Source organism: Lates calcarifer, linkage group LG24, assembly GCF_001640805.2.
Source record: "Lates calcarifer isolate ASB-BC8 linkage group LG24, TLL_Latcal_v3, whole genome shotgun sequence".
NCBI lineage: Eukaryota > Metazoa > Chordata > Actinopteri > Centropomidae > Lates > Lates calcarifer.
In genome coordinates this window covers 2,945,256-2,969,127 of record NC_066856.1, presented here as the reverse complement: position 1 = coordinate 2,969,127, position 23,872 = coordinate 2,945,256, and the positions used below count along the sequence as shown (strand labels likewise).

General features: G+C 41.0%; 1 protein-coding gene across 1 annotated transcript in view; it reads left to right on the top strand.

Annotated features, from left to right (window-relative positions):
- odad2 (outer dynein arm docking complex subunit 2) overlaps positions 1–22,769 on the top strand; it is a 38,477-nt gene extending 15,708 nt beyond the window's left edge. Inside the window, 12 exon segments of the mRNA XM_018698284.2 lie at positions 1,467–1,613; positions 1,945–2,154; positions 3,223–3,251; positions 3,253–3,457; positions 3,665–3,775; positions 3,927–4,081; positions 9,070–9,250; positions 9,350–9,411; positions 11,831–11,945; positions 15,316–15,504; positions 15,753–15,974; positions 21,622–22,769. Coding sequence (XP_018553800.1) covers positions 1,467–1,613; positions 1,945–2,154; positions 3,223–3,251; positions 3,253–3,457; positions 3,665–3,775; positions 3,927–4,081; positions 9,070–9,250; positions 9,350–9,411; positions 11,831–11,945; positions 15,316–15,504; positions 15,753–15,974; positions 21,622–21,738 — 1,743 coding nt within the window. The 3' untranslated portion in view covers positions 21,739–22,769.
- Positions 22,770–23,872: the final 1,103 nt, after the last annotated feature.

The following is a 23,872-nucleotide window of genomic DNA, read 5'->3' as shown; positions in this document are numbered from 1 at the left end:
AACACATGTGGCCATTATCCTGCTGTGTCAGAGCACTGCTTTGTGAGGGAGATATGATCAAACACCACTTGAAACTTTGGTATAGGCCTGCACTGATGAACCACCCTGTCCAACGGCTGCATGAAACAGATTACTGCCCCAGCTTTCTCTATAGTGATGGGCTATTTTCTACTTATGTGGGTAGCTGATAGAAGGACATGTTACATTCGTATCTTTGGTTGAAATAATCTATTTAGGATGGCCCTGAAGTCTCAAATTGTTTGCGAAGTGTGCAACTAATAAAGGCGTATAAAGCTTGGAATGGTGGAGGCGTCCTTGAATCCACTAAATAAGAATTCTTTCTGTGGCACATTTAAACCACTGCAAAAAAGAAATAATATTTGATTGTTCACTTGCCAGGAGATTTTGGACTGGACATTTCAGTGTCACATATCAAAGCCATGTTGCAGGTCTAGTATTACAGCAGCTAACTCCTGCATTTTCATGCCGTGAACTTCTGTTTTATCTGACTACTGATTTTTTCCCTCTCGCATGATCAAAACCATTGCATGTCAACAAAGTTTGTTATGCAACTGCATATGATACAGACTAAATATGGTAATATAAAAACACCATTGCTGCCTGACTGGACAGGACTTTAACCATCTCAAAGCACCAACTCTAAGACTGGTATTTTAAGTGTCATAATGCTGTCAACATCCATCCACAGCTATGACTTTATGGGGATTTGAGTAGAATTTGAAAAGAGACAACAAGTACTTGGATACTAAAGTTAGAAGAAAACAGTATTATAAATTCAGGTTTTCTGCCACAGCTGCACAAGTCAGGATTTGACCACACATGCCCTATTTTAAACCTCTGTGTTTCTTTATTGAGTCATCATCACAGTTAAGTGGCACTGAAACCGATTTATTTCAATTTCCTGCCCCATGTGTGTAGGGGAAGTAAGTTTTTTTTTTTTCTTTTTTTTTTAAGTTTACACCAGACCCTCCACCCACTTAAACCACTGGTTTAGTTAGTAGTGCCATAGTTGCTAAGTTGCTAAGCACTGGGATGCAGGTCTAAAATAATATGTGAGTGTATATAGCAACTGTCAAAATATATTCTGCTTTTGAACTGCTAACTCACCATTAGAATCAAGGTTTCAGCACAAATAGTGTTTTTATTATCTTAAGGTCAATGTCTAATGGTTTCTGTGCTTGACGCTGTTTTCAGAGCTCAGTGCTTTGTTAGCAAATAGTTTCACTCCATCAGTGTTTACCACCACAAAGCTAAACACTTACCAGGCTGTGGTATAAACAAAACAACCCCGGCAGGAGTGGTATTATGGGGGAGAGGGAGGATAGAGTAATGGAGGGAGGCCTGTATCCTTCTACCTTTTCCAAATGTCTGTTTAATGTTTAATTTTCTCCTCTTCCTTTTTGTCTCTCATTTTCATTCATTCATGTTTGGCATTACTTTTTCAGGGAGGCGACCAGACAGCCACTGTGCTCACTCTGTGTGCCATGATGGACTTTAATTTGATGCAGGAGACATGCCAACTGGCCATCCGGGACGTAGGTGGCCTTGAAGTCCTCATTAACTTGCTGGATACAGATGAAGTCAAATGCAAAGTGAGTAACTGTGCCAAAGCTGGACCTGGATGGCCTGCAGGCATGAGCAGAGCCGTCCGTGTGTGCCCGCCTGTGTTTTAGTTACAGAAACAGTGGTACTGGGTAGAGAGCATGCCTTTAAAGACACAGGGTAGCAATTATTCTCCAGTATGCCTAATGACATATGTGGGTGCTTTTTAACCTTCTTTTATTATTATTATTTATTATTAGATGGAGGCCTCATGTTGGCATGGTTTAGTTTCCATCAAACTAAACTATGATTTTTTAATTATTGTACTTGTATTTTTGTTTAATGTTAGTTGTGTATGTGTGTGTGTGTATTTGTTACTAGATCGGATCTCTGAAAATCCTGAGAAAGATTAGTCACAATGTGCAAATCCGTCGCACCATTGTTGACATGGGAGGTCTGCAGAGCATTGTGAAGATTCTGGACTCACCGGTCAAGGACCTCAAGGCCTTGGCGGCTGAGACTATTGCCAACGTGGCCAGGTTCCGCAGGGCGAGAAGAACTGTCAGACAATATGGTGGTATCAAAAAACTGGTGAGTATAAAGACATAAAAATGTAAATTCAGGCTAGTGTAACATGATCTCTGTACTGCCAGCGTGGAGTGCAGCAGAGAAAACTGCCGACCAGAGCTTGATCTTTCTGCATTGGCATTATTGAAAAAGTGTTATGTCCCACAGTGGCAGATTTTCCATTAAAACACTGTTTATGTCTGTGTCAGCTAGTTTGTGATTTAATACAAACATTTTTTACTAAACCCCAGACACCTTGGAAACTTTGGAAGAACAGGATGGTGTCTTATTCTGATGATGTGATCCATATATAATGATTGCTATTTGCTTTTGATTTAAAGTTTTAAACACATATCCAAATTTTGCTGAACTGTTATGATGCACAGCAAATCAATCATCCACCCATGCCTTTTTCTCTCTGTACAGCAGATGCCAGATAGTGGCCCATCCATTAAAAAAAAAAACAGAATGGGTGCTGTAGTAACAGATAGAATGTCCCTTACATCCTCTGACCTGCATCCATGTTTGTTGACAGAGGGACCTGTGATTAAAGCCTGCATGCCTTGTATATTTTCCTCAGCCCCAAATCGGATGTTCTCATGTGCAAGTCACTCACGTAGGCAGATTAATTTCACGCTATGCTAGGAGACCACCTTTGAACTTTGCTGTGTGTAATAGCTTTGCCTGCTCTGTTTCACTGGCCAGGAACGATGGATTAGAACACTGAATGATGGCCATAAACCGTCACACTGGGCTTTTCAGGCTTAACATCAACATCTATCTTGACAGTTTTCCACTCCTAACATCTCTGGCTTTTTCATACTTGCAGACCCAGTGGTAATAGAATTTTAATTACACCTTTAATCACAGCCAACAACTTGCTATTCCCATCTGGCACCATCCATTATCACCCCAATCCTGCAAGCAAACTTTTCAGAGTCCTAGAATTTATGTCAAGTTCATTAAGTTTGTGTAAATGTGTGTATGGAGGTTTTCTGCTTAAACATGTGTGGTCTGCCTGCTTGTCTGCACACTTTTTTATGTTATATTTATGTATTTTTCCATGTTTGTGTACTTTGTCTCTCTGCTCAGGTAAAGCTGCTGGACTGTGTCCCTAATTTAGCCAGCCTGAACTGCAAACCAGGAGAAGGATGTGGAGGTGGCCCGCTGTGGAGCTTTAGCACTGTGGAGCTGCAGCAAAAGTACCAAGAACAAAGAGGCCATCCGTAAGGCTGGGGGAATCCCGCTGCTGGGACGATTGCTCAAGTCGCCACATGAGAACATGCTTATCCCTGTGGTGGGCACCCTGCAGGAGTGTGCCTCAGAGGTGAGAGGGGTCACATGATTGTACTTTTTGTGATATCAAGATAGTGGCCTGTGAAATAAATCCTGCAAGTCTGATTCTATACCTCCTTTACACTATGATAAGGTGATTTGATATAAAAATAATATATATTGTGCTGATACATTCATGATGTAATTTATTTAAGATTATTCATGTCTATGTGGTTCCTTAATTGGTGTGTCACTACAGGAAAGCTACAGGATTGCCATTCAGACTGAGGGCATGGTCAATGATTTGGTTAAAAACCTAAGCAGTGACAATGATGAGCTACAAATGCATTGTGCCAGTGCAATCTTCAAGGTACCTGTTTTCCACACCTATGCACTGTGTCCACTTCTACTTTTTGCGAGGAATTAATGAAGTGGAGAAAAGAATATGGACAAAAATAGTTCTCTGAGATGTCGTTGTACAGGAATTAATGTAGATCTTGACCCTCTCATTTGTTTTGCAGTGTGCAGAAGACAAGCAAACCCGTGACCTAGTGCGTAAGTACAAAGGTCTGCAGCCACTGGTCTCACTGCTGGCGAAGGCGAACAACAAGCAGCTTCTGGCTGCTGCCACGGGGGCCATCTGGAAGTGTTCCATCAGCATTGAGAATGTGGCTAAGTAAGACTGGACTCAGGGTCTCACCTTATTACCTCATTAAAACACATGAACTCTCTGTCTCTCTCTCTCTCTCTCTCTCTCTCACACACACATACACACACAAACTTCACATACCAGAGATACAGAAACATGTTGTAGCCATATCTTTTCAGATGTATGACTATGTGTTTGTAATTAGTGGTAATAGATTAGTATGACTTTGACAAATCACTTTCTGTATGTAAGCACAGCAATCTAATGAGCCCCGATTTAGAGGGGGGTTAATAGCAATTAGGGAATTCACCCATATGTGCCCATAACTTTTGGAAAATAGGTTTGCTAAGCTGATGTGGTTAACAGCGCAGTGGATACAGAACACAAGAGGTTCAGCCAACTTGCGTGCATTAGCATCGTCATGCCATCATCGCATGTTACTTTTATGGGGGCTCTCATTCATTCATCACTAGTTGTGTCAGTTTTTCCATTTGCATGCTGTTGTCATGTCTCCTTTTCCTTTACCATTTTGTCTGGTTGAAGTGATTATTTGTATAAAATGTAAAGTTTTTGTAAGGATTCTATTAGCTCTGATCTTTTATGTGAGTGTTTGCCGCTAGAATTCAATCTTTTCCACTGTTAACAAAGGCTGAAATAAGTGTGCTGATTTTATAGACTTCACTGATATGTTAGTCAAGGCCTGTTAGTATTGAACCAATTGTAGGCATACTGAAAGAATCAGACTTGAGATGGTGATTTTCTAATGTCAGAGGACGCAGGCTGACAGAGCCTTTAATCATTTGTCATGTAAAGCAGTGGTTTATTTAAGTGTCATTTAGCTTGGTTCTTTCAGCAATGACATTTCTGGAATAGTTCTTGACTTGCACTTTAGTGTCAGATGATTTTTAAGTCAGTAATTTTCCCTTTAAAATAAATAATGCCCAGAGACCGTGCCCTGGCAGCCCCATACATTTCCTCCAGTGCTCCCTTGAAAGAATGATTTAACTGTATTTATTTTCATATTCAGCATGAGGCTGGAGATATGATATATAAAACACATGCAGTGATTTAATACATTGGTAACATATTAATCAAATTCTAATCTTCTCTCTCCAGTGTAGCCAAGAAAGTGATAAGACATTGTCTTTTAAGAATTTTTTTGATAAAGAGTGTTTTTGAAGTCTAAGGATTTTTGCTTAGGTGAGGATATGTGAAAATGCTTTTCTTCTGACTCAGAAATGGTGTATAGCTCAAATTGCAGCAGAATTCTAAAAATAACAAGAAAACTACTCAGTAGCACTCACACGGAACTTCCTGCACTTCATATATCATAACTGACAGAATGATATCCTACATTTAAAGTCTAAGTTAAGTCCTCCCAACTGGAATTGAGTGTCTGCTGCCACATTGAATTAAGAGAGAATTCCTTTGCAGAGGTAGAACCATGACGATAACATTCTTTTAAAACAAGATGGACAGATCACTGTCTATTTAATCAACATTATTAAAGAAAATCATTTGGGAGGAATTCATTTAAATAATTATTAAAAGATAATAGAATGGTTATTACTTAGACGGAGTTCTGTTGTCATGCCTTTAAAATGGCTTCTTACAAAATTTTTTACACAAAAACTGTTAAAAAAACAACAAAATTGGCATAGATTGGGAGCCCTTCTGACTGCAGCTTGGCATAGATGATAAAACAAGTTAACTGCACTGGCCTGAGTAATGTGGCAGCTTAATACAGTTGCTGCCAGTACAGGCCTTGTGCCATATGTAATGACTTGTCACACTGTTGGGATGTAAAATAGTTATACTACTACTGATAATAACAATAATAGAAATAATTATAATCACATGTGAACCACATTTAGTGACACTTCATTAACAAACAAAATATCACAACCTTCTCTCTAAATTTAACATGTCACAAAGGTATCTTAGAAAACTTACCAAAAGGCCTCAATATGAATAGAGTTCTCATTTTGTGTTTTTTTTTTTTTTTCCTGTGTGTGTTGTTTTTTGGATGATGTGGGCAGTTGGGTGTGAATGAAGGTGAAATTTGGCCTCCTCTTCAAGAGGAAACCAGCATGATGCACAGCAAATGTTTTTAATGCACACTTGAATGTGTAAGTGGATCTGTTTTTTCATACTCTCTCTGGCTTATTTGAATCACTTAAAATGTCTAGGTCAGGCAAAAGCTTGGAATGAAGTGACCGAGCCATTACTGTCAAAAAGGAAAGGCTGCTAATGGTGACAGGGTTTTAGGGGCATGCGCTCATTTCAGAATCAATCATAGGCTGAGTGGTGTACTGAAGTGAAAATCATTTTGCAATATTGTTTGCTATAGCAATAATGGGAGGCAGAGAGTGATTTTTTTTCCTCTTTTCTTTCATTAAGTACGTGGTCAAATGAAACAGACCTTGTGGCCTATTGCAAACAACATGATTTTTTCTTTTATGTGACTGATGATTTGCGTGGTCTGGACAGTATAGGGGTCGGGGGGACCTCCACTTAAGACAAGTAGCAGCATGTGTTATCCATTTTCCTGATTAATGATGCATCAGAATGAGAGATGATTGATACCCTGAAATATAATTACATTCATAACTTAAGTGTGTTTGTTTAAAGACCACAGCTTATGTTTTTTGTATCAGTCCAACAGTACAGAGATCGCTATATCTAAGCCAAGGTTATATGTACGAGGAAAATGCCTATGTAAAAGTCCTGCTTGGAAACACTGAAACATCATTTTGTGCAGATTTATGGATGCCTCGCTATGTGGCTGCGAGAGCCTGTATATGGAGGTGTTATGGATACACAAAAATGCTGTTAAAAGCCTTAACAAAAGAGTGAGGGAATAATTTTGCAATGGAAAGTCACAACTGCCAAGTCTTGGACTGCATTTGCCAGCGCAGTAATGTTTGGGGTCAAGATTGTGGGGTTCGCTTCCAATTACTGACTACCCCTCCATCTTACCTCTGTTCCAGCCCTATGATGAGCAGACCATAATTGCCCCTCTAAATGATACTTCTCCTTACCTCACAAAGGTTCTGTGCTCACCCAAGTTATTCACTACTCTGCTGTTTTCTTTCAAATAAATCAATATGTCTGTTAAAGTTCAGGTTAATCGAGCGTCTACCTCTCTTCATGGTCATTGCTAAACATCTTGGGGTCCCTGAAATGTCTTACTTTCACTTGGGCCTGCATAAAAACTCTAGTTAGTATAAAAGGTAGCATTTAAGCTTTCTGCACTTAGCTGAATGTGTGACTAGTGCAGATGAATGAGTAAAGGAAAAGGCAGACAATCAATCATAAAAATCTGCTGCACAGAAGCCCCACTGTGGTTCCTGTGTCTTCTGACAGGCTTTAATAAGCTTCCAGTTGTGTGGAGCCCAGTGTTTGCAGTAGAAGCCGCTTCAGGCAGCTTTGTGTAATGTTACTCTTGCCATCACGTAATTACTTCAGTTGGGACTGGCTTAACAAAAATAGACATGACTTACCGTTCATTTATCAAAAGTTATGTCTGTGATTACAAGATAATTCTACTGTAGTCAACTGCAGATGACACTTCAGTGATGGCATAGGAAAACCATTGTTTTTCCTTATGGTGAATTTCACTGAAGTTAACTTTGGCAGCTCCTCTGTTCATTAGCACTGTTTTCACTTGCAAGAATAGGCTGTCTGTCGGTGGACCCTGACCAAAACCAAATGACCTTGGCCATCTACAATAGCTTACAGACCATGATGCCAGCAACCGTAACTGTGAATAAAAACAGTCGTAGAACTTAACTGTACATCAGAGGTTTGTTGAGGTTTTTGCAACCGCATTATATCCCTTTTAAATGTTTACTATAGTTTACCACTCTATAGCACTGGCAAACAAGGCAAAATCACAGCAAAAGAGGGAAGGAGAGTTTCCAAGCCGCAGCAAAGCTTTGGTTATGCAAAGTACGTACAAGGGACAACTGTGAACAGTCGTGGGAAAACTGCCTGTACCATTGGGTTACAGTAAGATATCTGTGCCCATGTGGCTGAGGGCACGGTAGCTGCTACCTGTTAAACTAGTGATAGCATTTTTAGCCACGCTAGCAGTATAGTTCTAGTGTTGTGATGGTAATGTTGGTCTGTCAGCTTGTCTGCCTGGTGGTCGGACCACCACTTTGGTCCAGAAGGAAATATCTCAACACCTATTGAACAGATTGCCATGACAGTCATTGTATTCACAGGGTGAATCACGATGACTTGGAAGATTCCCTTTTCATCTAGCGCTACTAACATGTCAAAGTTTTCACTAAATTTAGTACAGATTCATGGTCACCAGGTGATGTATTCTATTTTGGGGATTACCTGACATTTCATAGTGCCATCATGAGGTTGAAATTTTTGATTTCCATCAAATTTGGTAGAGACATTCATGTTCCAATCAGGATGATTTATAAAAATTGTTCTCTAATGCTACCATCAGGTGAATTTATTGATTTATCCAGTCATTTATTTTATGACTAAATATTTTCTAATGACATTCTCATCATGCTTAACTGTATGTTCCTCAACTGTACTCAGTGCTAAGATGTGTTAACATTTAGCACAGCCTCTCTGAGACGCGAGCATGGCAGTAGACTCTTAGCCTTGATTGACAGCACACTCAAGCACTAAGACCAATTGTTCCACTTAAGTGGTTGTGATTTTTTTTCCCGGCAGATTAAGTCTGAACCTGTGCTGCAAACATTACTGGAATTTGTTATTGCTAATTAGCAATGTTAGCATGCTATCTTAACAATCACATTGTCATTAACATTGCCACATTGAGCATGTTAGAATGCTGATATTAGCATTTAACTGAAATCACAGTTGGGCAAGAGCTTAACCTCTCAGAGACATTAGCATAGCTGTAAACTCTTCATCTTGTGTCTTGTTCATTGATCCCAACTATCAGTTGTTGTAATAACTAAGTAAATGTGCAATGGTTAATTCATTTGATCTTTCCCAATCCTCTTCTCCACCCTTGAAAGGTTTCAGGAGCACAAAGCCTTGGAGACCCTGGTTGGTCTACTTACTGATCAGCCTGAAGAGGTGCTGGTAAATGTAGTGGGGGCCCTTGGAGAATTTGCCCAGATACCTGACAGCAAGGCCACCATCCGGAAGTGTGGAGGCATCAAGCCATTAGTCAACCTGCTCACTGGCACAAACCAGGCATGTTGAATCCTTTCTTGCATACAGGGTTTTCTCATGTTTAAAACAAGTTTCTATACTGATTAATGCATGTACTTTTTATTTGCGTTATTTACCCAGGCCCTGCTTGTGAATGTAACAAAGGCAGTGGGTGCCTGTGCCACAGACAAGGAGAACATGGCGTAAGTTTCTGTCTCTTCCAGTGCATCCAACCTGCTAACATGGTCTTTGGCATATGCAGAACAGTTTACACAAGGCAATCAGCCCCATGTGAGGTGTCTCTTAAAATGTGATTAGTGGCTTGCTCACTGTCATTACTGAATTAACTCCAAACACATATTCTTGGCCATCAATTGATGTCATATGTTTTTACAAGAGAATGACACCAACTCCTGTATCATTAACCTGTCATGGGCTGATGCTTAAAGAAATCTATCTTCTTTTAATTTGTAATTATGCAGGTAGGTTTCTCTTTCATCCATATCTTAATGACAGATTTTAAAAGCTTTGTTTATTGTACCTGCTGTGTTAAATATGGTTGTAGTTTAATTCCCAGTGTTTTACTATAGCTTTGCGGTCACTGTCAAGACTTGAGCTGGTCAGACGAACATACCTAGAGCCCTCCCTGTCCAAGACTACATGGCTGGGAAAATACAGTGAACCACAGTCCAGAGCAGTCTTTGTTCTGTGTTCATTTAACCTCACCCTCAATACTGCAAAACACTGTGCCTTCCATCTGTGCCTGTTGGTTTTACAAGGCTGTTTTGGAATACAAGACCCTTCTTAATTAGCACTGGACACAAATACAACTTAATGTCTGAATTCACATTGTTAGTTAGCTGTTAATGCTATCACATGAGCCTATTACATTTGTTTAGAGGCGAAAACCAAGGGGTTCAATAAAAAGTGAAGCATGTCAAAATACAGCCACTAACTGTGGTAAACTTCACACAAGAGGAGAAGTTTTTAAAATTTGGTTCATCATGTTCCCCATGTTTTCTCACGGTATATATATTTAGGCCAGACCTTGTAATCTTTCAGCCTTTACACTCAGCCGTAAACAGAAAGTTCTTATTTCAGTGACCGTTTTCTGTATGCTTTGTGGTGATGGCTCATTCTGGGGCATGTATGTGTACAGTAGTTTGCTAAGCAATTAACATAGTTCACATCTGATTATTATAAAAACAGCTCCAACCCAACACGGCTGGAGCTGTTTTTCAGATTCCTAGTGATTAGATGGTGTTTGGCTAGTTAACAAATACAATGACGTATGCATGATACCACACAGTCAGCTACAACTTTCCTGTCAGTTAACATTACTTCATTTTTGACGACAAAAACTTTTTCTCAAATACCATCTTCTGTTGATCAGCGCAATCATTCTCTCATCATCATTCCGATTCAGGTCATCCATAACTACTGAAAGCCCAAAACAAGCACTGATCACTTTCAAGTTTTCCATGAAATACTCATATGATTGTTTTCATTTTCAACCAGTAGGCAGTGTGTGGTTAATGACATAGCACTTCCTCCAATGAATCCTGTGTATCTACAAGAGTGAACACATGTTGTTTAATGCCTCCAGGGTTTGTGGTCTCCTCCTCTAATCCATCACTGTCAGCTGCAACTTCATTGCTAATCTGTTTCATACCTGCTTCATGCTAAGACAGAGCTGTTTTGGCGGATGATATGACGCTTCACTTTTGTTTTTAGTCCGGATTTAAGAGGCCCCGCAGACTGGAATCTGATGTTATGATCCCTCTAGACTGATTTATGTGCAAACGGAAGACAGATGGCGCAGGGGACGTCCCTGATGAGTGTTCGCTCGTTGCCAGTCACGGAGATACTGTGATTAGGGAGTGTTTAAGTAATTATGACAGCATTCAATGTCGGCCTTGTTGGTGGAAGCACACATGGGGAACACGTTACATGTTATTTATACCAGACAACGGGTGCACTGTAGCGTAATTCTTTGGGTTCCCAGACCCTGACTGCAGTTTTGACTACAGTCATGCATACGACATGAAATACAGCTCATGCTTAAGTAAACTTCACTCAGAACCTATGAAATACAGAGCGATCTGTCTGTGGCTCTGTTTGATTTGGAAAGGGGTCCTCTTTTTAGCTCTGGTTGAAAAACAAGCCACCAACATAAAGTGTAAGTTTGTCTCACTTTCTATTTATAGATCCATGTATGAACCAGTATACACAGATGTATGCAAGTTAACCTCTGGCCCTAGCATCACTGAGCTTTTCCGTGGAGAGTGATTTGAGTGAGCAGACAGTGGGTGGGTTTTAGGCCTGGAGAGGAAATGAGCAGGACTGAAGGCAAGTTGTGATGAAAAGCCAATGCTGAAATCGATCAATGCTTTGATCCTACTTGGCTGTAGTTGCGTTAAACATGCTGCTGGCCAGACTGAGACAAAAGAAAACAAAAGTTGCACTCTGAAATCTTTCAAGTATGAAATTATGCGTAAGGAAAGATCTAAATGAAATCACAATGCAACCTTTTTTTAGTTTTGCTTATTCTTTGTTTGTTCATTCCTGTCTCTCTTTCTCTCCCTTCTCACACTACTTCTCTGCCTCTCTCTCTCTTTATAGAATCATTGACCAGCTTGATGGAGTCCGCTTGGTGTGGTCCTTATTGAAAAACCCCAGTGCAGATGTTCAGTCCAGTTCTGCATGGGCCCTTTGTCCATGCATTGAGAATGCAAAGGTGCAGTACAGATCTTTTTCCTTCCTCCATGACATAACATTGATTTGACTTCTTCTGCCCTGTGCATGTGCACGTGAAGCACACCAAAGGCACACAGATAGCCTGTAAATCAAAGAGTTCTGCAGAGTTCGTGATGTTTTAGAATAAAGGGTTATCCCACTCACAAAACAGAAGCCTTCTTATATCACCATGCTTGTCTCTTAAGCTCTTCCTCCAACCTGCTGCTGGGAGGTTAGCAGGGGCAGAGCTGTGTCAGAGGAGGCTTACATGAACCTCGGGCTAATATGAAGCAGAGAAGCCTCCTTGGCACACTGGGATTGGTGAATTGGGAAGAAGGCAGGGAGAAAGACTGAGTAATATCCTGTGGCATGGCTTCTGATTTCCCAGCTGAAAATATTCCCCCAACATGCTACTAGTTACAGAGGCACACAATCCTTGCATAGAACACAGGGTAGCCAACAGTTTCTGTGAACCCACTTCTTTAATGAAAACACTGCACAAATGGCTTGCAAAAGAGCCCACAATGTGCCATTGAATAATATAATTTCAGATATAACTATGCATAGAATACAAGTTAGGTCCATAAACATGTTTTCTTTAAAGAAAACTGATTTTACACATTAACGTCTTTTGGTCTTGGGAAGTATGACTGAACACAGTTGTATAAAGCCTTCTGTGTCTCCAGAGGGAGCTGTGTGAAGTCTGATAAATGTCCTCAAGTGATGTCACTTGCAGTTGGGTCTGAAATCTACAAGTTTGAAAATAAAGAAAGGAAGAAAAAAAAAGCTTACCAAACCTCTGTAGCCTGCTCTTCATCTCTGCTTGAGGCTAGAGGCTTGTGGCTACATTAGCCACTACTAGCATAACACACCCAAATCTCCCACCAAACTGTTCGCCATCAAGTTGCATTATGAGTAATTTAGGCATCAGGCTTTGACAAGGAAGAAGAATGTGTGGAATAAAAAAGACAATATCTCAAGTTCTGCTGAGTTGATTTTGACACCATACTTTTAAACTGCCCATCATCAGTCTGACATTGTTATAGGTGCAATGCTAAATCCATGGAGTTCTTTTTGAAAACCGTATGAGCTTCTCAGTCGTCACAGGCCTTTAGCCTTCTATTACACAGCCATGTTGTCAACCAACTCTAATTTCAGTTACACATCAGGATGTCTTTGATCTCCTGTGTACTTGTATCATTTCCAGCTACAAACGTAATGTTGTTCTATTAGATTATCGCTGTGATTAAGGTAAACAGCTTGTCAGTGGGACAATCTGGTTAAGTTTAAACATACACTGGGCCCAGACAGGTGTCTTGGGGGTGAACCCCTTTTTTGCTGGCTGGAATTTCTCTGGCCCAGAAGTGTAGCAAAAATGATGCATGGCAACCATATGGAGGGAGAGGGGGGACTGCAGACCCACTATTGAGCGCTAACAAAGTTTGACAATGTTTGTCTGGACGTCAGTGTGCCAATTTTGTGGGAAATTCATGAACATGCTTTTTGGGTGATTTTTCTGAGACAGGGGCAACGACAAGAGCTAAATAGTGCTCTTTGCCCATCGAGTTGAGGAACCTGATACAGCTGCTTTGGTGCAGTCGTTATTTAGATAAAAACCCCATGTGGTTTGAGTTAGCAGTTCCATAGTGGATTTATGAAAGAGCTGTGGTATAAATGCATCTGGTGGATGCTCCATACAGTACTGCTGCCTCTCCACAGACAGACACTGCTCTATGGCCACCAGTCCACAACTTAAACTCACTTAGTACCATACAAGTAGACTTACTAGTGAATCATTTGGTCATCTTTGTTCTCCAATCAAGAAAGTAGAACTCTCCCAGTTGCATGTAATGGGGTGTATCATTAATTTGCCTGGATGCAGAGGCACATTGAGATGCTTGATTTATTTTTCCTTTACATAGTAGCCATGTATGTTATAGAAGCCTGATTGCTCCAGAGAAGGGGTCAGGGCATGCTTCTGCCATTCTCAGCTTGGCTTGCTCCCCTTAGCTTGAGATCACGCACAGCAGATAATGTGTTTTCTATTTCATTTCATCCTGAGTAAGAGGAGGGGAGAGAGAGGATAGTGAGAAAGACCTTTTCGTGTGCAGCCTCATAATGCTGCGGTTTTCAGATCTGGGGGCCCATCCAGGCCATGAAAGAGATTCTGGCTAGTCTATCGCAGCTGGTGGCTTGAGAGAGCTTCCTCTGTCGCAGGGACTCCCGGCCAGCCGTCATCAGTATTCCTGAGGAAGGGCTTCCTGTGTGTCGGGGGGTCAGCTCCTGGCCCCGGCACCCCCCTCCCTGCACTGCACTGCACACATGGCTCATCCTCTGGCACAGCATCACAGGGCCCATACACCGCAGCCTGACCTGATCTCAGCTGTGAGCTCTCTGTTAGAGAGGAGAATACAGCAGTGCATCACACTCACCCAAAGTAGCTGAACACTAAAACTGCAAATCGGCTCCTGCTTTTTGTCAGTCTTGAATTTGATGAAATCCCATAATTTGCAGAATGAACAACTATCCAGTGCACATAATAAATTCTGTGATTACTGTACTCCACAGCACAATACCATACATCAGCTCTGGACATGTAGATTGATGTTGAAATGGACTCAAATTAAGCGTGCTTTGTGATTTCCATCCAGTGATCTATAATTGTATGCTTTTGGGGAAATTTCTGTTCTATTTTCAAAGCACTGAACATTACAGACTCAGCCACCTTGATGTATTCTTCTGTGGCTGGCGATACGGTGAGTTGTCATTTTAAACAGCGGCCTGATGTTCCAAGCCATACTAAAGCCAGTGTCTCTGCCAGCTCTTCCGCTGTGGTTCCCTCAGCACTCCCTACCAGCCTTTTGGTTTGGTAAGCATTGCCCCATAAGTGGCTCGGAGTCCTGTGGTACCATCTGGTGCCATGAATTCAAACCATGAAGCGTTGAGTCTACACTGTGGGGCAAAAGGTTTAAATGTTGCTTCTAAGCTCTAAATTCTATGTTTCATCTTCATTATGACATGTTAGGGTGAGAGGAGAGGTTGACAAAGATTTCAGCATTATTGCTTACTCATGAAGAATCCAAAACAGTTGTACTGCAGAAGAGGATGTTTTTATTTTTTAAAGCATTTGTTTTACACAGATAAAGATAGTTCTACTGGTTGGTTTTCATTAAGGGGACAATGATTGCCTGGTTGCCTGAGCTCATGAAAATACTTTCTTTGTCTGTATTTAGTGTCATTTGTTTTTTCCGCTTTGCCTAAATGCTTCTGTCTGCCTCCTCTCTTTCCTGATCCATTACACTACCTCACTCTATCATCTTCCCTCCTCATTTTCACAGAGTACCAGCTAATAACAGACTCTTTGACTATAGGATGCAGGGGAAATGGTGCGCTCCCTTGTCGGTGGATTGGAACTGATTGTTAATTTGCTGAAGTCAACAAACAACGAGGTCCTGGCAAGCATTTGCGCCGCCATCGCCAAAATAGCCAAAGACAAGGAGAATCTGGCAGTCCTCACTGATCACGGAGTTGTCCCATTGCTGGCCAAGTTGACTAACACAGTAAGTACACCTCACCGCTGGAGACAAACAACAAGGTTTTACTATTCAAGAACACTGTAGTTATTGTCCATATACAAATAACTGTCTTTACAATGGATTTTACTTGGTGGTTTCCTACTCAATGGAGCATAAATCTAACTAATGAGAAGAACATTGCTACATATTGCCAAGAGTCTCTTGCAGAGCTTGTTGTACATTGTAAAGACAGGTTTCTAGGGACCAATAGCATCCTGGTTTCCTCTCCACAGACTGATGACAGACTCCGTCGCCACCTTGCTGAGGCTATTGGCCACTGCTGCATATGGGGCAGCAACAGGGCGTCCTTTGGTGAAGCTGGAGCCGTGGCTCCACTGGTGCGCTACCTCAAGTCAAAAGACAGCACAGTCCACCAGAGCACAGCCATGGCCCTGTATCAGCTGTCCAAGGACCCCCACAATTGTATCACCATGCATGAGAAAGGAGTGGTCAAGGTCAGTTGTTGACTCTTCACTACTTTTTCTTTGTAGATAATTACCAAAGTATTTATTCATCTAGTTTATTTGGTGCTTTGGAGACTAAATCTGGCATAATTACATTGAGGAAAATGTGTTTTGGCCTCCCACCGCCCTTGTTTTAGCGATGTGTGAAAAACACTGAGTAATAAACTTTGAAAAGCTGTGACTATTTTCAGAGCCTTTGACCGATGGAGCAGAAACAAAGTGGGTTTTATTCGGCGGCGGAAACATGACTCCACTTTCTAACCGTCATGGGAATTCAGAAAAGCAAACAGCTCAGTGTGTGCGAAGTGCCATTTCTCCGGTAGACCCTAGATGCCATTACAGCACAAGTCAAAGGGCTGTAGCTGGGGGTAACTGTTGCTAAGGGCTGTTCCTGGACATCAGGGTAGAATGCAGCAGCGATATGGCTCAGGCCAAGGAGTGGAGTCAGAGCTGTTCAACAATGTTTTTTTATGGTCAAGTTTTTTCTTCTCTGTAAGGCTACATCCGCCAGCTTTCTTCATCATGGCTCTTCCAAAAAGAAACAAGCATTGTTTTGCCTAACATTTTCGCCTGTCGGGCTGTTTCCATGCTCAGCTCCAGGGACTGTTTATGTTTGTCTCTGACAGTAATGCTGAGATTTTATGTTAAGATTATGCTGTAATTGATGTCTTGTCATAGATCGACATTTACCCATATTTCAGCATTTTGGGAAAACATTGCTATCTTTCTGTAATTCAATCATGTTTCACATAGAAAGACTTTCACATGAGAAATCTTTTTGTGGCCACAGTGACTTTAAATCCTTTTCCCCCCCTAAATAACAACTGCAATATAAATTATGAAGTGGTTATGCCATTGCAGCCAGATATTTTTTTCCCATGTTCATTAAATGGTATACTTTAGCTTGATCTGCTGTTACAGTGTATGTGGTTCAACACTAGCCATAATTGGTAGCTGGACTGAACATTGGGTGTTCCGAAAGAGTTATGTCCAATTTGCAAAAGTCGTTAAGCTGAATGCTTTTTGTAGTTTGAGCCACGACAAAAACTGGACAAGTCCTCTTTCTTGCTCAGCGCGTGTGTGTGCGTGTGTGAGCATGTATGTGTGTGTCTGTGCATGTTACTATATTTGAAATTGTAGTGTGAATATGGGTGGGTGTGTGTGTGTGTGTGTGCAAATGCAAGACATACCACCCTTTTTTAATCTGTCTCTGTGTTTGCCCTTATTAATGTACCAGTTAAGAGTTGCAACAGTACTCCATAATGTATTTTTGGACTTTTAAAGAGCTTAATTACCAAAGGCCACGTAACTGCACCAGCATTGCATTTGTTCCTAATCTCAGACATGGAAACACAACACAGGCAGCCTCATTGTTCAGTCTGGCCTCAGTCTCAGCCAGTCTGGATGGGGAGGCTGATACCTACCTGCCTGACCCCAGAGGAAACATTACAGTGTGTGAGCATGTCTATCACCACTGTTCAGTGTGAACTGTAATGCACTGCTTCATGATATACAGGCAGCTGGTGGGGAGAATGTGTTAAAACAATATCTCCAATAGTTCTGAATGGGTTGGAGAGGGTTTATCGCGTATTGATGCAGGGCCCTGTGTCTAATTTACAGCCCTATGTAAAGTTTTGGACTGCCTCTTGTGTTATTACAACCATATTTCAAAGAGTTTTCCTGTGCCGTTGAGAAGCTCTCAAAACATGTTCACCCACGTGTAGTATACAATTTCGAATGAGCGAAGGTCTCTCTGACTCTAAAGTTGGTTTAGAAAGTAACTTTCCTCTCTAGCACACATAACAGTGCATGGCCCAGTCCCTTAAGATTCACAAGGGAAATTAAGAATTGAAAAGAAAGTATTTCACACTGGAAAACGCATTAGTGACCTGTATTAATGTTTTTATTCTGCCTCAATCAAAACATTCAAATTTTGTCCATTCAGTTATTCAGTTTCAGTGCTGAGTATTAAACATCTAAAAAGTCTGTTTAAATTCATGTTTTGGATAAAACTGTCTGTGGAATGTATTGGATCATATCAGGCCTTGTTCAAGAAAAGGGACTCAGGTGCTCGCTTTCACAGGAAATACATACCAAGGGAAAGGAGTATTTTAGCCTTGCAGATGAATCGCCCCGACCATTTGATTTGACATCCACTCTTGGTATCTCACAGTTTTATACGGATGTGCTTCATTTTGTGTCGTACAAAATCAACATTCCTTCCCCCTGTGCTTTACATTTCTTCCAAAGGACTGGGGATTGTTTGCTGAAACCATAAATCCTTGTAGACAGCTTCAGCCAGCTATTTGTATTAAAGAGGCTCTTTCATAAGAAAAGCTTTGTGAAGTAAATTGATGAAAATTACAAAATGCGGATGGTAATTATTGGTAATTTTCAACCGAGGGTATTCCAGAGCGTGGCTTTTGCCAGGTCCTGCTATGTATTTTAGGCTTTAACTAATCTAAATGAGAAAAACGTTTGCACTTTTGTTGCCATGAGCACACCTCTGCCCCAGCACGGTTAGGGTTTGTTTTCATTTTTTTTCTCTGTTAGATGCTCAGACTGCAGGAGTGAAAGTGTGCAGTGAGGCTGTGGGGGGCAAAAATTACACAAATGTAAGGGAGGGAAGAAAAACGAAGCAGAGCATCATAGGTTTACTTCTTAAGTTTCCTCTTGGTTTGTGCGTAACATGACTTCAGGTTGTGGGTGTGGTGAGCAGATGATACAGGCGCTGTGTGTTGCCTGCTCTGTTATGACTACCATGTTGTTGAGATCCATGGAGTGTAATGTTTTAGAGCCTTTGACTTAAGCCTCTCTCCCTCACACCCAGACCAGAAATGCCAAGCCATATTCCTCAGGTTGAACAGGCTTAGGGTTCAGACTGAAACTTTCCCCTTAAAGTCAGTTTTGAAAGCTACCCTGCCTTCTTTTCCTCTTCCTCTTTAGAGACATAGAAAAAGCAGCTTAACAGTCTCTGGCTCACTGGAGGCTGCAGGGAATGTTGTTTACCTTGACTTCCCTCACCAACTTCCCCTCGGCTCAGCTAAACACTGCTGTCTGTTTGTGCTGTTTGCCTCCACAGTGGAGTCTAAAACATGGGAACGCTGGGATTGGGGGTGACGGGCTGATGGAGCCATAATGGCTGTCAGACCTGGCACAGGGGAATTTCAACTTGAACTCCTGCAAGCAGAAGCGGTCCAACAGAGCGCACTTAACACCATGACACCTTCATGTGCAATAGGATGTGTGTGTACACATGCAACAATATGTGCAGCCCTCCCAGACTGCATGCCTGCTCTTCTCCCTCTCCCCCCTTAGCTGGGGGGGGGGCTTGTTCCCCAGCTCCCTTGGAGGTCAGGACTCACTGGAGCTCTCTGAAGTGCAAAAACCTCAAAAACTCACGATTCAGTTTTCAAACGTGGAGCAAGTGTTCATGTTACCACAGTCAGGGAATATCTAACAAATGGCGTATTATATTCTTAGAGCTCCCAGCTGGGAGGGAAAGAGCAAGCTAGAAAAAAGGGCAGCAAAGAGAGACACGCTTATCTTAGCCTAGCTGTGCGCTTCGGGAGACCTTATTTGGCGACGTCTGAATAACATGCTATGAGGTTGGCAAAAATGCTGCCTCTGGCACTTCTCAGGCATCCTCTCTTTTCACAAAAGAGACTTGTCTAGTGAGCTGCATGTTTTCTGGAGCCTGTGGATGTGAGTTTGCTTTTGGAGGTGTTTTGGATGCTATTTAAAAATTATATAAAACCTGAGGGCAAATGTTTCACATATACTTCTTGACACTGGTGCATTGAGAGGGGTTGACATCTTGGATTGCTGGATGCCTTTTGCCACAAAATGATGTGATTATAATCAGGAGGAAGGATATTATTTTCTCAGTTTTTGACTGGACTTACACTGGAGGTTAACAGTGCTTTCGTGCTCATACACAAGCTGGCTCACCTCGTCATTCATCTGTTTTCCTTTCACTGTTTATCTTTGAGCTGAAAATCCTGGGAATGTCTTCTCCGTGGCTGTTTGCTCACCACACAAATGTGCAGAGCGACGTTTTGCAAGTTTGCATGTAACACAGGAAAGGGGTCAGGGTCAGCCTCAGCTCTGCTCCGACATGCATTATGAACACAGTGATAACCTGAGAGGAAAACAGACCCTAGTTTGCCTAGTTTTAGGAAATGTCTGTGCACAAAATATTATTTAAAGATTAGTATTCCAGTAGAAAGTGTAATTTCACTTGTGTGAAACAGACAAAGGAATCCCATCACTTCCTATGTTGATATGTGGAGTCAGGGCTGAACAGGATGAGAGAGTTTTGAATTAGGAGACAAGATGGGACAGATATTGAGAAAATGGAGATTAGTCAGGAGTTTTCAGAGTCATTCTGCTGCCTTTAACTAAATCTAAATTAGTGCATAGATGTAGATTGTTTTCATTTGACAGTGACACTCTAGATATTGTCATCTGCTTTGCTCACGAGGGTCAACGGAGATGTTACATTGCTGCACTGAAACCAGGGAAACTGTTCGGATTGTATTCAAACATCACTTGTAAGCCTTCTACAGCATGTTCTTTGTCAGAAAAATCTTTTTCAAAATCCCTGCTCATTCAGTTGAGAACAGAGCCTTGATATATGGGGCTTAAAAGTGCCTCAGATGTCTCAACAGTTACTGTATTTATCAAGGCTTCATTATGTGTAGAGGCAGGGAGTCCTTATGTGCTTAGTGGAGGGATGTAATGTTGCTGTTGGTTCATTATGGATGTAAACAAGACTTTCCAAAATAATTGAAAGTGTGGCTTAGGAAACCTCAGTGGCACACCATTGTGATTCTACCACACAGCACACACTGAACAAATTTAGATTCATCCATTGCACCAGAGTATTTATGCTTACATTTAATTTTATTTTGATTCAGCCCCACAACCGCCCACAAACATAACATAGTGATTTTGCTGCAGATAAAACAGGGGGGAAAAAAAAACACATGCCACTCAGTGGTATTCCATATATCCAGTGTGTTCCTTTTTGCTTAGTTTTACATAATACACAACTCTTTGAACATAAGAAAATCTTTTAAATGTCCAATTTTATGTAACCAAAAAATAAACTTCCAAAGCTACAGATTTTTGGAAAGCAAAAAACCTTGTTCTGCAATAAGTTCTAACGAGATCCATTACACAAGCCACTAATAGTCGGATATAATCTGACCTTTGGAGCGGCGGAAAGGCTGTCGAGTGGTGTGGTTCATGCTCAGGTTTTTAATGTCGAGCCTGCCCTGCATGACTTTCATCTGAACAAACTTACAGAGGCATGTGTGCTCGCAGCTGTAACCCCTTTGCTGAGGCATGGTTTGGAAGCAGGACACACACACAGTGAATACACACATGCACACACACAGAGGGACACGTGCCAGTGCAGCTTGAAACTGTCACCGCACAGCCACTGTGTATCTTTGCAGCCATCACCGGTGGTAGTGTTCAGTGACTGGTGCTGACATGGCAACGTGTACGGCAGTGTACCAATTCAGGCACTGGATGTTTTTCCAAAGGTGTATTAGTCCACCACTGGAAAATAATGATTTTCTAGGAATCTGTCACTGTGGCCGTCTGTGACCTCTGTCCTGTACTTCCACAGCCGCTCATCCACATCATGGGCTCTAATGACGAGATACTCCAGGAGGCTGCTGCTGGCTGTGTGCGCAACATCCGACTCCTGGCCCTGGCTAATCGGAAGGCCCGATTATTTTATTGACAATCGATGATCACTGCACCCCTTGAAATCCAACAGGTACTGTACAGAAATGAATTGGGTGGAAAGAGGGGCTGTGCTTCATATTTGACTTTTTAAAATAGCAAGACCCTCCCCAGGGTTATTAGTATTTGTGTTTGGAGCCTCCCCTTAACTTAAAAAAACAATGCAACACCCTTCCCCCTAAACTCAGCTCTGATTTCAAGTTGAGTGTGTGAACGGAACAAGCATTTTTACATAGCTCAGAGTGCACATTAGGAATAAAACTAGCATTTGCCCAAATAATGGGAAACGTTGCGTTCCAGCTGCTCTCTGTTTCTGAACCAAGCACTACTGAATGAACGAGATATTACCTCTGTTACTGAATAAGGGAGCAAGGCACAGGTAGGAGCTCTTTGGCTGATTTGGGGGTTCAACATTGTAATATGTTCACTTCACCCATTAGTAAAACAAATTGTATTATAGTGTTGAAGTGAAGGTGACTATTGGCTTGTGAAAAAAATTGTGTGCTCTTTAGAGAGATGCTGTTAAATCCCGTAAAACTGTAATGATCCATATTTACTGTTTCTCAAAACTTTATTAACAGTATTCAGTTTTCATCCATGACGGACTATTAAATATTGTTACAGAATATTTTGCAATAAAGGATGAAGTAATATGTGAAAGTAAGGCAAGAAATAAAATAAAAATAAAAGATACTCGCTAGTCTCAAATCAGTCTACCATCCTTTTAGTGAAAAGAGAAAATACACTGCCCTCCCCCTTTTCTGATTCCTCCTGACACCTGACACCTCCCCCTCAATCATTTTTGTACAGTCCCTTAGCAGTACAAATGGGCTGGCTGTGACAGCACAGGCAAATATTTATCTTAGCATCTGTCTTGCTCTACACTAACTTCAGAGTTTGTTTCAGATGTGTTTGAAAATAGTTTCAAATACAATGTATGAGAAAAGTGTTACAAAATAAGTACCACAAGTGTTTCAAATACATTGTATCAAATTATCTAGAAAGGTTTCAAATAAAATGTTTTGTCTTGATTGATGATTGTATATTTATTTGCCCTCTTGCTTCCGTTTCAGTAGGGAACTTTGATCCTGAGCTCCTCATTTACATCAATTACTTCATCCGAAGTTCATACAAACATTTTAGGAAGCCCTCTTTTTGCTCTCTGACCGTCTCAACTTGGAAATTGTGATCATAAAAATAAACGCGTCTTTCTCGTGTTTGTTCTTTTGCCAGATATCCCCTAAGTTGATCGCGGTAAAACACTCTGAAACCGCGTTCTCTGCAGTAACATTCCTAAAGTAATCCACACAAGACCACAATCTCTAAACAAGACCCACATCTGTTTGGGTTGCTCAACCTCTTCTTATACAGTTTGTATATTCCATACTTATATGAATATTTGTAACACATCCAAACTCAGAAAACACACAATCTGCAATATGACATCTACATAAACAGAATGACTTACTGCTGGTTATATAGCGTCAATGTGGAATACAGGGAGTCTGCGCAAATGTTCTGTATAAATGTCATAACATACTATAAACACACAAATTCAAGCACTGTTATCATAAGTGGATAAGAAATGTCTATAACAATTAGGAATACAACAGTGTGCCCTGTCTCCACCACAGATATTATGTACGAGAATGAATTTAAATCATGGTTTTCCACATTACTCACAATTTATTTACAGTAATTTCACATTTTGTAGGGGTATTTATTATAAATAATAAAAATATATTTTTATAAATAAGCTCATTATTTTTGTCAGTAAAAACAAAAATGTTGTAGATATTTGGCCAGTTGGGAATATCTTTGTACCAGAGCACTTGTATGGCATGAAGTCAACACCAACTATAAAACTATCTAATGAAGGATTTTTGGGAAAATGCAGCAAATTGCTGTGCTTTTTTTCCTAGAGTACTTATTATTTTTTGTTGCTGTATAGCTTTTTAAAATGATATTTCCCTAATTATTATCCTGTCTTTTTCTACACTGTATGTATTTAGACACAGCAGTAGTAATGGTGTGTGTGTGCAGCTCATTGCAGATGATTTTGGATCGTCTGATCCTTTTGTCTTCTGTTCTTGTTTATTATAAACAGGCCATGTCAGGCTCGACAGCCTTTT